Source organism: Heliconius melpomene, chromosome 19 (genome assembly GCF_056956725.1).
Source record: "Heliconius melpomene rosina isolate 202511_hmr_F chromosome 19, ASM5695672v1, whole genome shotgun sequence".
Classification (NCBI taxonomy): domain Eukaryota; kingdom Metazoa; phylum Arthropoda; class Insecta; order Lepidoptera; family Nymphalidae; genus Heliconius; species Heliconius melpomene.
In genome coordinates this window covers 4,021,639-4,038,769 of record NC_140407.1, presented here as the reverse complement: position 1 = coordinate 4,038,769, position 17,131 = coordinate 4,021,639, and the positions used below count along the sequence as shown (strand labels likewise).

The 17,131-nt window shown below is 30.1% G+C and overlaps 2 protein-coding genes across 2 annotated transcripts in view; one reads left to right on the top strand and one right to left on the bottom strand.

The window, feature by feature from the left end:
- Positions 1-45: 45 nt before the first annotated feature.
- On the bottom strand, positions 46-2,621 carry LOC146528399 (transmembrane protein 216-like). The gene is made up of 2 exons (XM_085203451.1): positions 2,213-2,621; positions 46-1,854 (listed from the first exon to the last, which is right to left on the bottom strand). Exons 1-2 carry the CDS (start codon positions 2,457-2,459, stop codon positions 1,661-1,663), a joined length of 441 nt encoding a protein of 146 aa, XP_085059577.1. The 5' UTR covers positions 2,460-2,621; the 3' UTR covers positions 46-1,660.
- Positions 2,622-3,091: 470 nt separating this feature from the next.
- Ent2 (Equilibrative nucleoside transporter 2) overlaps positions 3,092-17,131 on the top strand; it is a 32,502-nt gene continuing 18,462 nt past the window's right edge. The window contains exons 1-2 of the mRNA XM_085202938.1: positions 3,092-3,233; positions 5,174-5,304. Of these exons, the coding sequence (XP_085059064.1) occupies positions 5,205-5,304 (100 nt within the window). The 5' untranslated portion in view covers positions 3,092-3,233; positions 5,174-5,204. The remainder of the gene's footprint in view (positions 3,234-5,173; positions 5,305-17,131) is intronic.

The window sequence follows — 17,131 nt, the reverse complement described above, 5'->3', positions numbered from 1 at the left end:
CGTTTAATATTATCTTTTTCAAATATATATTAATAAAATCTCCCATTCATGACTAGAACATTTAATAACATTTCACAATATATTGAATACACAAAAATGCTTACATATAAATATATTTCTAATGTTTCTACAAACACTGGGTATATTGAACACACTATTTTAAATTTGTAAATCTTAACAGTACTAATGCACAATGGAAGATTCACAATGATAAAATATTGTTTTATAGAAGGCCACTTGGGATCACACATTTTTATGGGCTGGGTATTATATATATCAAATCATATTTTAAAGTGGCAGTCAATATGTATATGAAAGTTTAGTAATATTTATTTTAAAATCATATCCTATAACTTATTGTCGAGTTATTTCTACTTGTACTGTTTATAGTAATTCCACTGCCAATCTACAATATGATTTGGTAAAAAATATAGCTAAAGTAGCCCATTTACTAATTACGTTTATTATAAGGGTAAAGGCAATTGTAGATTTCTGTTATTAAAAATCTATAAAACTTAGTCTATTAAAGAGGGTATTAAGGATCAGGTCTTCAGAAAACTCACCAGCAGGATAACTATTCACACACTAACATAAAATATCAATGATTTTTACTTCTATAACAATCCAGTTCAACTAGAATATAATTTTATAAATATGAATAATATAAAAACACTCATGTGGAATTATGGCTAATTCTTAAATATATTATGATTAATTTGAAATATAAGAAGTATTTAAAGTGGAAAGAAAAACTAATTACAGAACAAATTTGATTAACTGGACTAAGCATTGTGCTTAAAACATTTGGATAAATTAATATGAAGATAATTAAATGTAAATTAAGTGGAGATCAAACCCACAATTATTCATAGTCCTGAAGCTTTATAACTCAGGGCTGGATAATCATCAATGAAATAACAGTAAAGATTTTTTTTTAAATATTAAATGACAATAAAATTAGAATCAATTATGAAATCTTTGGTAACAATGGCAAGTCTTAATATAGAAACTTAGTAAAACATAATATATCAATAAATAATGATGAGAAACACACAGTTTAATAATTAGAATATTTTGTGACTCAAAATATGATTAATACTAAAATAGCACAATTGTCAAGCTTTTGCAGTAATATTTAAGGAATAAAAGCAGATAAATAATAATTATTGATTACACAATAATTATGACTCCTAGCTTGACTAGCAAAGTTTATTTCCATATAATATGGTTCTAGTAAATAACAATTAAGAAAAATTTTAAAGTTAAGTTTTAAAGTTTTTACTACTTATTTCTTTGTTTATTTTAGCACCAAAGCTAAGTTTGATTTGAACCAATGATTAAATTACTCCTATATACATATTTTAAATAAAACTATTTAATTAGAATTAGTCACATTTTAGTATTATGCATTTTTGGGAACCTAATTTTTAGAACACTATGTTTAAATTGTATAAAAAGGTGATTAACTGATTATTACAATTAAAGTGGTTTATTTAAAATATGTAAAAATAACTAAATTCAGAGATCTTATTTCTCTAATACATACATCAAATAGCAAGCTACTTGTATACAATTTTGTAAAAAATATATGTTAAGTACAAGGCATCATTGTTTATACATATAAGTATACTGGTCCTAATAAAGGTATTAAAATGCATTATTAGTCATATGAAGGCCCCCGACACATTGTGACTATGAACATGGACGCAAATATAAACTCTAATGTTTGCAATGACAACATTAGTGTGCACCAGATATATTCAATTCTTAACACAACTTCTTGCCATTTGAGGAGATAAACCACACCCATTATTGAAGGAACTGTTAGTAATACTGAAAACATTACTGGAACATCTGTAAAGAGAAAAAAATATTTCCTATTGAATAGTGGTTATTAGGTTCCATATCATAATACCATTAGTTCTAACTTTAAGTTTATAGCTTCTTGTTTTACCATATATACAATAAGTGAACTAAGAGTTAAGACATTCCATTCCCATATTCATATTGTCTATATATTCCTACTGTAAGCAGTAGGGAAATGAAAATACTTCATTCCCCTGAGTGAGAATCAAATCAACAACTGAGCTACTGAGCCACTACGGCACGGCTGCCTATAATAAAGTAATATTAAATAAATTTTTATTATTAAGTCAATTTATTGCACTTCAAATTTACATAAATGTTTATTTTAATATAATGTTTAAAATACCTCTCTCACTAAGACTTCCTTTTCTTCCTATAAAAAGGCGAGCGGATTCTATTATAAATAGAGCCACTAAAACGCCATAATCTTGACCTAATCTTTTACTCACTCCTTGTCCTGGTACTTCTTCATATTTCATACTAATCAGTACTGATTTTAGAATTAATGTGCCCAATTCACATGTAGCGAATAGTCCGAAATAAAACGAATTAATATATAAAAGTATTTCGTATGCTAAGCTAGAATTCACCATGGCAGAAAAATTATTTTAATATAAAAATGTAATGAGTATTTAAAAGTTTAGTTAGAAACACAAGTTCGAGCAGGCGATGATTAAAAGTAAATTTCGAAACTAAATTTATTAATTTAAAAATAGATCGAGGAAAATGGGATCACGGAAAATCGTAGTACTAGTACCTGACAGTGACATTTTAAATATTGCTATAGTAAAAATAATTTCTTAATTTTAGCTCAATACATATTTTTTGTATAATGAACACTTTTATCACGTACGAGTTACGGTTTATATTTATTTACAAAAAAGGAAAGACATACTTCCTAAAAGTTATTATAGTCAATATTTAATAAAAGAATAATTGAATTCTTATAATACAATAATTATCCTATACTATATATATATTTGTTTAATATTTTAATAAGCAACATACGATACGATTTCTGAAAAATATGTAACGGTATAAAACATTTTTTTTTATGATAACACTTTAAAGTGCAATGAACGATCCGAAGTACTACCAACATAACCAAATTTAATGCTAATTATGAATAGAATAGAATATAGATAGAGCGAGGCAGAGGCCTAGCCTACGACACGAAAAGCGAGTACGAGTAGCGCTAGCGAGTAACGACGAAGGTAGCGCGTGCAGTGCAGGCGGTCGCGTAATAGCGGGTAGTGCACGTGTAGTTTTAGCCAAAATAACCTTTTATTTGATACAAATTGATTTATAGTGAATCAATTAATACGTAACGTATAAGCGAATACGATTTTCGCAACATCTATTGTTTGGTAAGTTATTATATATTTTTATTTTCATAGAATCCTCCACCACGCGCTCAACAGAGCACGTTTTTTTATATTATTAGCTTCTTATTTCATTTCAATGTATGTTTTTTTATATCAGTTTACTTTTATTCTTTTTGTTGTCGACATAGCTAATATTTTTTTGCTGATTTAATAGAACATCTTACGGGTCTATGCGGAAAAGTTTACCGTTTCTTTTCCGATACCGTTTGCTGCAGCTATCCAAAGAGGCATTGTTATGATATGAATAGTTGCTCATTATCGTAAACTAAGAAAATATACTCGAAAGTTTGATTCTTTATTTGTTTCGAAAGATTTATTTTGCGTAATATGGATTAAAATATTGTTCCTTATATTTGTTATTCCTTATTTTGTGTAAAAAAATTGATTATTAAAACATAATAACTGAATTTAAAACTTTCATAGAAAATAGATACTTTTGAAAGAAAGAAAGTAGAACTTGTATTGAGATCTATACCTGTAGTATATTAAAAATATGTAGTATATGTAATAACCACTTCATAATAGTCACTAGACTAGAATCACTAGACTAAAATCCTGGGATGGGCCAGATGGGCACTAGCCCATCCCAGGATTTTTACTAACAAAAAGCTAAGACTGCAATAATTAACAAAAAGTTATTGGTTTGAAACTAAGGTCATGGACCACCTAGAAAATATATCTCAATATGCCCATGTTTATCTCACTAATATTCTTTATTTAAATAGATTCTTGTAAGCACTTTTGAATCATTGAATAAATAAATTTATTTTCTATCATTGGTTTGGTGCATAGTTCAAAATTTAAATTATTCAAATAAATATTAAGTAGTCTCTGGTATATTGTAAATTATTATTTGAAAATTAAAGAAATTTAAAAATTTAAAATTTTCATATTAAAAAATTAATTAATATGTAGAAAAAGAATATAACAGTAATTGTCACCCTTAAATTCAATTGTGAAGTGTTGTATGACTAAACATGATTCTATTTAATTAAATTGTAACAGCTGCTTAAATTGTAACATCTAGACACAGGTCAACTAACAATTGGAGATAATTTAATGATGGTGCATTACATTTAGTGCTTGTATAAACAAGATACAGCTATATTTATTATTTCATTCTTTAGTAATGTATTCTTTAAAGAAATTTTAAATAATGTATATTTAATATTATTCTTGAGTTATATAATTATTGTCATATCTCTTGACTGTTGCTGTACCGTGGGACAGCAGTTGACCAAAAATGTGGTAGCTGTTTGTGTGGGAAATGATTATATGGTGGGAAAAATGTGGCATTAAGTTACGTCACTCAAGATGTAAAGTTTTAAATTTGAGTGGAAACCTGGTAATAGAGTGACTTATCAGTAGATTTCCTCAACTTACCCTACTTTGCAGCAAAAACTGTGAAGCTTTATTTGCTCATTTTTCAAATATTTTCATATAAGATTAAACATTATAATTAATTTATTGTTTTTATCTCAGTATAACAATTCCTAAGCTACTGTAGAATAATAAGAATGAAAGATTAGATAAAACCAAGTGTTAGTTGCCAGGGGCCAAATTGATAACAATTAGGTATTTGTATATAATTTTTGTATTATTAATATACATATATTTTAAATACATGCTTTATGATTAAAATTTATTATTTTGTTTATATACTATATTCTTTTTATTTTGTTTCACTTTCATTCATTTATTAATAGTGGTAATATCTGACAATTTAACATAATTTTTTTTATAAATAAATTATAGCCTATGTTTATATTCAAACGTATAAGTTATATTATTGTAAAATTAATTCAAAATCTGTTCAGTATTTTTGGCAAGAAAGAGGAACAAACACATCTAATTTATAATATAATATTTGTAAGAATTTTTAAACTTTTAAATTTTTAGTTTATTATAACATTTGTCAACAGATTGCACTACACAGATGCTCGTATCAGTTTTATGATAGTGGGTGTGATGGAAATGTCACACCAGGGCGGTGCTGAAGCGGAGACCCTGCTCCGGTCGGAGCGGGGTGCCGTCGTCATGCCAGGACAAAGACGTAAGTTTTATTATATTTTTTTTATTTTGGTATACTTATTGTTTTTTTGTCAACAAATATATTTTATGTTTAGCCATTTTTTTATCTCTCAATACGAAAAGACAAACTGGGACTTGAACTTGTACAACTTGGAATTAATGTTAAAAAAAATGTTATCAGTAAAGCAATAACAAAATAAAACTTTTAAATGTATTTACAAGTGCGTAATTTATTTAAATTTACAATATTTTATAACTTCATGATCGAATGTTGAGGCCGTCGTCATAAGACGTCAAGTAGATGTTAATATAATCTTATCTGTTATATTATTATTCTGTACACATTTTCAAATGCAAATCCCACTGTCAACCATCAGGTAATATTTCAGGTAGATATAGGTAATCAAACATCAATAAATGTTTAAACAAAGATAAAACATTCACACCAAGGTTGCCTGATGACGCGATAATGCTAATTCGATTTATTGATATCACTGTGAATTACAAAGACTTGCTAATATTAGCAATGTACTGACTGCATAGTAAATACTATTAAAATAATTTTAGTAACTAATTAAAGGACAGTACAGTTGCAAAATAAAAGTTACATTAAAAATTAAACTCTTTTTTAAAGGTAAAACGATAATATAGATAATAAAAAAAACCAAAAGTGTGATTTTGTTCTAGGTCGTGAGTGACCATAATATCTATTGGTCTTAAACAATTATTTTTTAGTTTCCCTTCAAAATCCTTCATGTTTAAAAATACTATGGACAGTTTAATACGATTTATGCAATATGCCATTTTACATCAGTCCTTGCAAATTGGTCTTAAAACGAGTTTCAAAGTTTTATACTTTTTTGACTCGTAGAGGGATGTGGTAGAACCCTTCTTACCCTTCTTCTTTTCTAAAATCTTATATCCGGTTTTAAGTATATACAATTTATTTACTGGAAATTTGTACAAAAGGATAACTTCGGTGCTGCGTATTTGTGCAGTAATTCTATGAACTATAGTTGTAGTCCAAAATGCTGTCTTTGAATGTTTACTTATATAGTCGTTTGTATAAGTAGCGTATCTTAAGTAAAAAATCTCTATACGTAAATAATGGGAAATACAAAAAAAAATATATAGTACCTGATGTACCAGTTTCTAGTCGAGAAACAGAAATAGAACTAGTTGAGAATAATAATACACAAAGTAGTTCTTACTGAGTATAGCAACATAATATTATATATTATAATGATATATATCTGCATGAAACTCTAATAAAATAACAGTTAAAATATGGATGATAATTTCGGCAATATAATTACGTAGAACTCTAGTTCTATTGAAATACTAGCGTCTAGACATTTCTATTTTCGTTTCTTGATTTACTGTTGAAGGGTAAAATTTATTAGTGCCGTTCATCGCGTGATATCGTTGTCAGAAATCGATGAATACAATGGATAGAAAATTGTAATCATTGTGCAATTAATATGTGTGAAACGAATTACAATAACTACATCTTAATTTTTTTTATATATACTATAATAGAAGGAAGTAGCTTATCTATGGTGCAAAATAAATAGTTAATTATATATAGTTTTTATAACAGACATTTTAAGAAACTTAACATTTACAAATGCATTTGTAAATGAGGCAATATTAAGTTAACAATGGCTTTGTCATTGACAAACATGAGTCATTAGAGTGTAGGGGTCATTGTTATCATTTGGTTATTTGTGCACTTAGTACCTACATCGTTCTTTGTATTTTGCTTAGTAGGAAGTATAATTGTAGGAACCCAATATAAAATTTGATACTTCCCGCTGGCTCTCTTCTTTGGAGTGTACAACGTAAAAATCTATTATTCTTCGGTTCCCGTAAAAAAAATTAGGAATTCTCCCCCAGTTTTCCTCTTCATTCCCCTAGGGAAATTCATGCCATATTTGAGATTTATGTAATTAGTAAATTTTTGCTGCGCGTTGTCTTGTTTGTCTGTTTGTCAATCAGTAACGAAGAGTTTTATATATTGACAAAGTAACAAAGTCTAGTCAAATTTGAAATGGAAGTGTATATTATTCTACTATTTAAAAGCTTTGAAAGACATGTTTTGGACTAAGTACTAGCAATGAGAAGCCTGTATAACGCCGACAACCTGTTCAATGTTAAATGCGGGTGTTCAACTTGAAAATTGATACTTGTGTGTAAATAAACATTGAACTAACAGAATGGCAGTTGAATTTAATAAAAAATAAAAAAAATCGGTAGAGCGATTTTAAGTTATAGTTAATTTGCCTATAGGATGTACTGTCCATAGGTCTTGATAACGCAGTGATTTTCATACAAAATGCAGCAAAAACGTTGTAGGTATATATGCTCGTATTTTTTGATTGAATTAAAAGATTGATTTGAACATACTACCTACTAACCTGCGCTCTTAGATACCGGCCAAGCCCTGTTTAAGTGTTTATCGAAGTTCTCAAAATCATTTTGGTTATTAACATCTTTGTAAGGATGCTAACAATGTACATCCGGTAGTTACCGCTGCCCAAAGACTATTCCTAAGAAGAAGAACTATCATTTGGCAAGAGTGAATGCTATCTATTTAATGATGTAAATTTCTTAAATATTATTATACACTGTCAATGTTTGAGGCCATCGTAGCGCGGGGGCACAGGCTGACTGGGTGACTGTAACGCGATGGCTATGCGTTCGATTTGGAATATTCTCGGGGGGAATTAATTATTATTTATTAATATTTTATTTTTCGCCCTGGTACCAAGGCAAAAGCGCAGCGTGGAGTTTCATCACTCAACACACAATGGCTCGGCCGAAAGTGGGGAACGGACTGTCTTAATCTTAACACTTAACACACAGGTTCCCTCTGTCTACCCTATGCGGGATACAGCGTGAAGCTGAAAAATATTTGAGTTTAATAATTAAATACGTTTAATATATTCAATAGATATAATAATCTTCAAGTATTCTATATGCACTGCAGGTACATAAGTTTACATAATATATTTAATTATAAACACCTATCTAGTGGACGTGATGGAAATATGACACGTTTTGTATTTCAATGTTTGGCTTTGGACTCAGTTATCGGCGCAATACTATCTGTTTTTAAACAACGAAACAATACACTAGCATTATTTTGATTTCATTTTGTATGATTGTTTTTGTTGGAAAATGCTTTATTTGTAACACAAATACTATGGTGGCGTAGTTGGCACGTGTCAGTATTCATTTTATAGTTCTAGGTTCATATTTCGTGTGGTAAATTATAGTAGAGAGTAATACCTAATGTAATATTATTCACCCCTCAACATACAATGTCTCCAGAATTCGGCAGTAAATCGGAAGCGCAGTGTCCTAACAAGAGGTTCCCTCTGCCAACCCTGTTACATGCGGGATACGACTTGAACCTGAAAAAAAAAACAAACTTAATTAATAATAAACCAACGAACAAATATGTATGTTTATAAACGTTTTGAAATATAAAATGTTGGCAATTTTATATTTCGCTGCCTCGCAGATTGCATTCATTGAAATGCATTTGGGAATATACCGTGCAATATATGATGGCACTCCATTGTCTGCCGTCTAACCGCGCCGCGGGGGATATACGTTGTTTTATTGCTATACAAATATATGCGAAATGTGAAAAAGTTTATATTTCAAATAGTGTGCCATCTAAGTTTGAGGTTCAATGGAATGTAATTAAATTTTGATGAAAGTTCCGTATCTGATGGAAATGGAACTCTTATAGGATAGAGATAGAGATAAATATCTTGACATCGCGCCTATCAAATATTTCAAGTCTGTGTGCCTTTTGTGTGCTTCAAGCACAGCGTTTAAGTCATTGCAATCAAAAGATACGATCATTTATGCATCGATTTTCCTGTATTTTGTATGAAATTCGCCACATAATCAAAACCTATAGGGTACTTCCCGTGGACCTACAGTTATTTATTTTGGCACGCATCATTACAAACTTATATTTGTAGTTCATTTCATATAAAATTTGCCTACTCTGAGCCATATCATATTTTCGTTCAACTTCAGTTATTTTCAATACAGTACTTACTTATTTACCGATCTATATACTATTAAGAGATTGTTTAGGCCATGGCACGAAACTTAGGAAATACTGGTTCAAATGGAAACACCATGAGAACAATTTAATGATAGCTAATAGGTCGAGCTATATAGGTTACTAGTGGACCCGGACGCGGCTACGCCTGCTTAAACTATTAGAATATTTATTAAATATGTTATTTTCAGTTTTCAATAGAATTAGTAAGAAAATATAAGCATAAATAAGCAAAAAGAATAATAAGTAGAAACATATTATTAGAAAAAATATCAGAGAAATTGAAAACCAACTTAAGAAGTAAAAGTAACTAAAGGATATTCTTAATATTAGAAAAAGTACCTACAACCCGTACCTAAAAACTACCTAAAAGGATAATTTTTGCCAGCCATATCAAATAAAATAAGAAGAGAACCAAAGTGTATTTTAAATTAATTATAAACAGCAAATAAAGTTCGAAAATGTATGAAAATTTATAAAACCATCAACGTTATCTGCCCGTTCGCGTCGGTCGTACTCATACTGTGCCGCCCGAAGGCTAGGTCATTGCGAATCAGTGACATCTTAATTATTTATTAGAATGTTATACAGTAAACTATAATTTCAATATAGGTAAAATGCTAAAAGTGACTATCATATATATTTCATAAGGACGAATATCAAAATGTCGCGATATCGGTCGCGTAGCGACGACGGTTGTTTTTAACATGGCAGAATGAATTGCATGTCAAATTAGAAATAAGTATTTTAATATATTAGTATATATGTATAATGTAATGTTATATAGTCCATAGCACTTCTGAAGAATGCAGCTTTCATACAAAACAAAAACATAGTAAATCGGACCAGTATATCCAGAGATCTTAGCGTTCAAACAAACAAACAAACAAACAAACTCTTCCGCTTTATTATATTAGTATAGACTAGTGGACCCGTACGCGGCTACGCCTGCTTGAACTATAACAATATTTATTAAATATATTTATGAAATTATTCTCAGTTTTCAATAGAATTAGTAAGAAAATATAGGCCTAAATAATCAAAGAGAATAATAAGTAGAGACGGTATTAGAAAAAATATCTGAGTTATTGAAATGAAACAACAAAAGAAGTAAAAGTAACTAAAGGATATTCTTAATATTAGAAAAAGTACCTAAAGTTTTCCGTGCGTGCGTACATACTCGTAGATATCGACTCTATGAAATAACTAAACATTTTTCTATATTAAATACTTAGGTTAATTTTTGCGAGCAATATGAAATTAAATAAGAAGAGAACCAAAGTGTAGTTTAAATAAATTATAAACAGCAAATAATTACAATAGTTCGAAAATGTATGAAAATTTATAAAACCGTCAACGTCATCTGCCCGTTCGCGTCGGTCATACTGTGCCGCCCGTAGGCTAGGTCATATGGAATCAGTGACATCTCCTTAATTATTTATTAGAATGTTATACAGTAAACTATAATTTCAATCTAAACTATATTTTCATAAGGATGAATATCAAAATGTCACGGTAACGGTTGCGTAGCGACGCGACGGTTGTTATTAACATGGCAGAATAAATTGCATGTCAAATTAGAAAGTATTTTAATTTATTAGTATATATGTGTAATGTAATATTATATAGCCTATAGCACTTCTGAAGAATGCAGCTTTCATACAAAACAAAAACATAGTAAATCGGCCCAGTAGATCCAGAGATCTTAGCGTTCAAACAAACAAACAAACAAACAAACAAACAAACTCTTCCGCTTTATTATATTAGTATAGATACTACATCACCTTAATCATTTCGACGTAAGTATATCTACCGTTGATAATTTGAGCACTTAGAATGTGCTATACAAACCCTTTAATTCTCCATGCGGGCGAAGCCACAGGTTGAATTTAGTAGTGATATGTATAAACATTTTAATGTATAAAATTTAAATTGATTCAATACAAATAATTGCATAATCCCAACGCAGAAAGATGCTCAGCAGATGTGCGATGAAGTTTAAATGGATATTTCCTTGGAGTTTATTATGTTATTTTTCTATTCGGACAGTTGTGATTGATAGAACAATAATATATGGCCTGTGTATTCTAAAGAGTATTAAAAACATTGTAAAAATACCACTTTAAAGTTTGGTAATTATAGGTTCAATTTATATGAGTAAGAACATCTGCATTCAATATAGAAAATATTTTTTTTTATTCATAAACCAAATTTTTGGAATTTAAATATTTAAGTATATCTGAATAACTACTTTTAAAAATATTTATAATATTATTATATTCTATTATCGATTTTTTGGATAATTAAAAAAAAACCAAAGTATTAAGATTACTTTTTTAATATTTCTAATAAAAAGTAATGTGGTCGCTTAAAAGTGTATAAGTTTTTTCTATTTTCAAGCAAATTCAATAGTAGCTTTTGAAGAAAACATTTCAAGTTTTCTTATTTTTCCCAAATACGGCTCGAGTTGAACGATGGCATATTTTTTCTCTAGTTTCGTTGCGTACTTTCACCTCAACCAGTTTTGTAACAGGTGATGTCACGTACTAACTACTAAAAGATAAGATAGGCCTCATTGACTAAAAGTTTTAAATAACTCGCTACAATGGCATGAAAAATGTAATTGTAAACTTTCTAAGGAACTAAATCAATAATTCAACAATTTCTTCCTCAAACTCCTGGTGAGAGAAGAATTGCTAATCATTGTATACTCACAGTAAGCAGAGAGAACCTTTTGTCAATACTCCGTTCTCCACTGAATTTAGGACCGAAGCTCTTCGATGTTGAATCTCCCAATGCTGATCTTTGATGCTGATCTCACTTTTACCAGAGTGAATAATTTGAAATTTAATAATTTTCCATAGTCAGAATCGAACTTACAACGACTGCCTTTTCATACACGGATGCAATGTGTCTTACGGGCCATAGACATATATTATAAAAGACTGTTATTAAAGAATTTTAGTACTTACTTCAATAAATTAAGTTCACAGCATAATATGTTTGTAACTAATAGAGTAGTACTTATAATGTTTTTATAATGGTAGCCAACTAACTACTACACTAACGTAAACGACATTTTTGTATACAGGTCGACGTGGCCCAGGGGCACAAGCGTGAAAGTAACGCGACAGTTGTAGGTTCGATTCAATGAATTATCAATATTTTTATTTCTCTACTCTCTGGCATCAAGGCAAAAGCGAGGCTTTGAGTGCCGCCATTCTAGAAGCCTCGAAAATTCGACAGAAAGTGCAGAACGGAATATCTTAACATTATGTTCCCTTCGGCCTACCCTGTTTTATGCATGATACTGAAAAAAAAATGAATAGAATTAGTAATTCGTTTCGTGAAGGAGTAACAGCTTTTGCAATAATAAGTTCATTATTACATAAACGCGATATACCGTGACGATAGTACATTATTGCTTCTGAATAACTAATCCATAATAAATAGGCAAAAATGTAGAGCTTTTTACCTTGACTGAAAATGGGTATACTATATCTATATTAGTTAATAGGTTGAAAAATACATTGTAATCTTTTTTATAAATATATATTTTTTTATGATTATTTGGAAAAATAAAATGTCTAATTTTCACAATAGTAAAAATACTATTTCAACAATCTTTTAATATAAATTTTAAATATAGCCTCTGTTGTTTTGTGTCATAAGAATATTGATAAAATAATACGGATTTTTTAAAACATGTTCCTCTGTAAAAAAATATTTTTTATGTACCTATACCTTATAAAAACATAGGATCAGATATTTTTCTATTATAAAAAAATTTGAAACTCACAATATGTCTAAAGTTTTGTCATAAAACAGTTAAGTACTTACTTTTAACTGCACGACGCAAAGTTGGCTCTTGACATGTAAATTTTCTAACGTATCAAACTTTTGCGTATATGTTGAAATAACTTGGGAAGTTGAAGAGAAGAGCTGAAAAGGCAGTTATTGTTTTAAACAATCTTTAAAAATTAAATAAATAAAATGTTTAAATTTAATTTTTCAAAAGGAATTATTAATTCGTCTGACATTAAGGCCGTCATTGAGCAGTGGCGCAAGCGGGCGACTAAACGTGATGGTTGTTGGTTCAAGGGGGAATAAATTATTATTTATTAATATTTTAATTTCTTCGTTTTAGCAACAAGGCAAAGCGCGGCGTTGAGTCCAGCCAGTCAACACGCAATGCCTCAAAAATTCGGCGGAAAGTGAGAACGGAGTGTTTTAACACTAAATCCCATCTGCCTACCTTGCTATATGTGGAAGTGCCGTTGAATACATGAAACTGAAAAGATATATGATTAATCCGTTTATAATATTTTTTTTATTCTTTTCTTTTCGATTATGAACAGACAGATTTACCTACTTTCCCTATGACTTTTCTAGTACCTACACACTCAGAAGTGTGCAGGCTATACGCCGTATGTGCTGGAAGTTGCCTGGCTCGTGGTCTTTGAACGCCGAGCTCTTCGAGAGCGCTTGATCCTGCAACACATAATAGCACTAGCCGAGACAATGCTTATGTTGCTGTTTCCCTTTTCTTTGTTACCTGAGGTGGATGACCTCGTGTAAAGTCTTTAAAATTGTTTCTATTATTATATAAAGTGTAAAAGATATTTTAATTAAGTTAAATATATTTGAGGACGTGGTGGCGCAGTAGACGTGGCCGTACGCGATTGTTGTGGGTACAATTCTTTCTCTGAAAATTGGCGGAGAATGAGGAATGGAGTGCCTTAACAATAGGTTCCCTCTGTCTAACGAGTTTTGAAATGTTGTAATTGATTCCAATTTTGTTTTATTTTTCACAAACATTACAACAGACGATTTCTTGTGTAAATACTAAATAGCGAGCGAAATGCTAAGTTGCCGCTCGGTTTCCTTGTCTTTGATTTGTCACTCGAAAGCCTAAGCGTCATTTTAAACGGTAAGTAAATTTAAACGCTTTGAAGATTTCTCTGCAAATAATATTTAAATGTTCTGTTTAAAAAATCAGCTTCACGCTATATCTGCGGGATATAACAGAGTAGGCAGGGAGAACCTATTGTTGGTAAATTTTTCGAGACATTGCGTGTTGAGTGGTGGAAGTCGACACCTTGGTGGCAGAGGAAAGAAAAAACTAAAAAATAATAATTCATCTCCCCGTATGACGATCGAACCCACTACCGTCGCGTTACAAACACATAATTGTGTCCCCGACGACCTAAATGCTCTATTAATCTAATATAGAGTTTATATTGGAATAGTTTTTTTTTTAATATATATATTTTTTATTAATATATATATTTTTTCATTATTATTAACAAACATTTAATTTTTATAAAAAAAAAAAATAGTAAAATATCACAATAAATTTTCATCAACAAAGCGGTTGTCTTTTTTAAGAATGAAGCAACTTACTGGGTTTCTGGGGCACCATCTCGCCAATGAATGCGAGTGTGCACCCCTATTTCTCTTTGAATCATAGTGTTTTTCTACAACGGAATGGATCGTGTGACAGTTTAATCTCCTTAATATAATGAATGAATACCAACTTTTTTGCCGTGGTGTTTTAAGCCTGTAAACAATAAGAATTTTACTATTTCCATATCCACTTTCTATAACAAACATTGTTAAAATAAAAAGCAGTTTCCCTTTTTTCTCTGTATAGTAGCGTAGGCGATTCTTAAGTCACTCTATTCTCCGTCGAAATTCGAAATATTATGTGTTGGGTGGCGCAGCTCTAAGTTGCGCTTTGCCTTTACACAACAGGAAATTGAAAATAATCCCCCAAATGGGAATTGAATCTATAACCATATCGCTCGTAATAATAGGCCTTAGAATGTACGTTTTATTGTTGTTTACATGATTTTTTTAAAAAACATGTATTTTTTAAATTTTTTCTCAAATTAGAAGACGATTCCTGTTAAAGATGACAAGGACTTTAAAAAAAAATAGGTAATTGTTTTGTAGTAAATAATAAATCCTATAAGAAACTAAAACCATCACGTTCGATATGAAACCCTTCCTAATTGCATCAAACTATTTCATACTATTTTATATAACGGAACGGTTGCTTAAATCTTGTGGATGTTACGTCTGAAAAATAACGGATGTATATCTTAAGTATTTTTTTTTTTGTTCACAGTTTCTTTTTAGAAGTCATTATGTATTTTCTTATTGTAATGTTTAATTAAATAGTAGGTTAGAATAAAGGAGATAACAAAACGTGCACTAAAATACACAAATATTATGTACATGGAACAGAAAGAAGAGAACGGAGAAATAATAATTAATAAAACTATAAAACCAATCCAAAATATATAATTTTCAGTTTCATCATTGAAATAGGTTAATAAATTACGAAAATGAATGAGATTTTCATCTGAATCGTGTCTTGTCGTAAGCAGGAACTTTCTAATGAGAATCCAATTAATGCTGGATATGAAAGAGGTCCTCGTGAGGACGAGTGCTCGGCGGAACTGTCGGGCTGCACTCCGTGTACGAGTGAGGACAACTTGACCGATTTTATTGGTAACAATGCGAGGATAAGAGGAATATGCCGCTATTTTATATGGAAAATGTATGAATTATTAATTTTTCAACGATTTTATGTTTTTATTTTAGAATATGTATATTTTTTATTGATACTCACTCTGAGGCTCATAAATCAGTTCCCTGTATTACACTCGAGTTATAGACATTGCCACTTGAGTTTTTTTAATTGTATTATAGTTTCTTCTTCGATATATAGGATAACACCCGGAAAGTCGCCAAAGTACGATAGTTGCTTAGGTTTCCATTACTTTATGTTTGGGATGTTATTGGAGAAAGCCGTTTAGTATATAGTTGCAAGTCTTACGGACCTTAAGTCTATTAGCATAGATTCATAGGTTTCGCCCTTGCCAGCTAAAATTTAAAGCAGCGACAGTGTACTAATTATATAGGAAAAGTACGCCATAAATTATTTTCACTCATTTTGGGATATTTTGCCTATAGAGAGATTTAAAAGGAATACTCTTCATTCTCCACTTTTCTGTTCTAAACCCATGAATTCACTAACGAAACCGAAGTGTCTATATGATAAACATAAATGTACCATCGATTAGAATTTCAATTTATAACTACTGCGTTAATTTTTATACGCATCCACTGTGCTACAATGGCGTCATGAGGTTTTTGACCGAATTAAGTCTTTTATTCACCGTTAAATATAAAATTACTCTACGTAGGTCCATGGTATTCAGCTTTGGTTCTGCTCGTAACATTTTAATAGCTATTATAGCGATACTTCTGTATGAGATTTATTATTTTCAGTACAATCATTCTCAGTTTATATTACGTAAAATAATATATTAAGGATTTCGTCTAAACTTTTATTAATATGTTTGTATGTTCTCAATAAGAAAATTATGTTGTCTTTATTACTTAAATTATATAATTTAATATTAACACATTTCTAGTTTTCTAAGGTTAACTATATAAAACGTAGAGGTGACTGATTGATATAAGTTCACAGTTTAAGCAACTCACTCGATGAATCGAGCTGAAAAATTGCATCACTATCAAAACGTATGTAGGTAGTCGCTAAGGTTGACGTAGAAAAATTATACCTACTGACCTTTTGGCAAAACCAAGGCGGACCGGTAGCTTATTTTTAATTTCTTTGCTTCTCGTTTCTCCCGCTTATAGCAGAGTAAGTAGAGTAAATAATGTACTCTTTGTCTTTATTGTCTGCCCAAATTCTACCAAGTATCTCATGTTAAGATTATTGCATATTTTT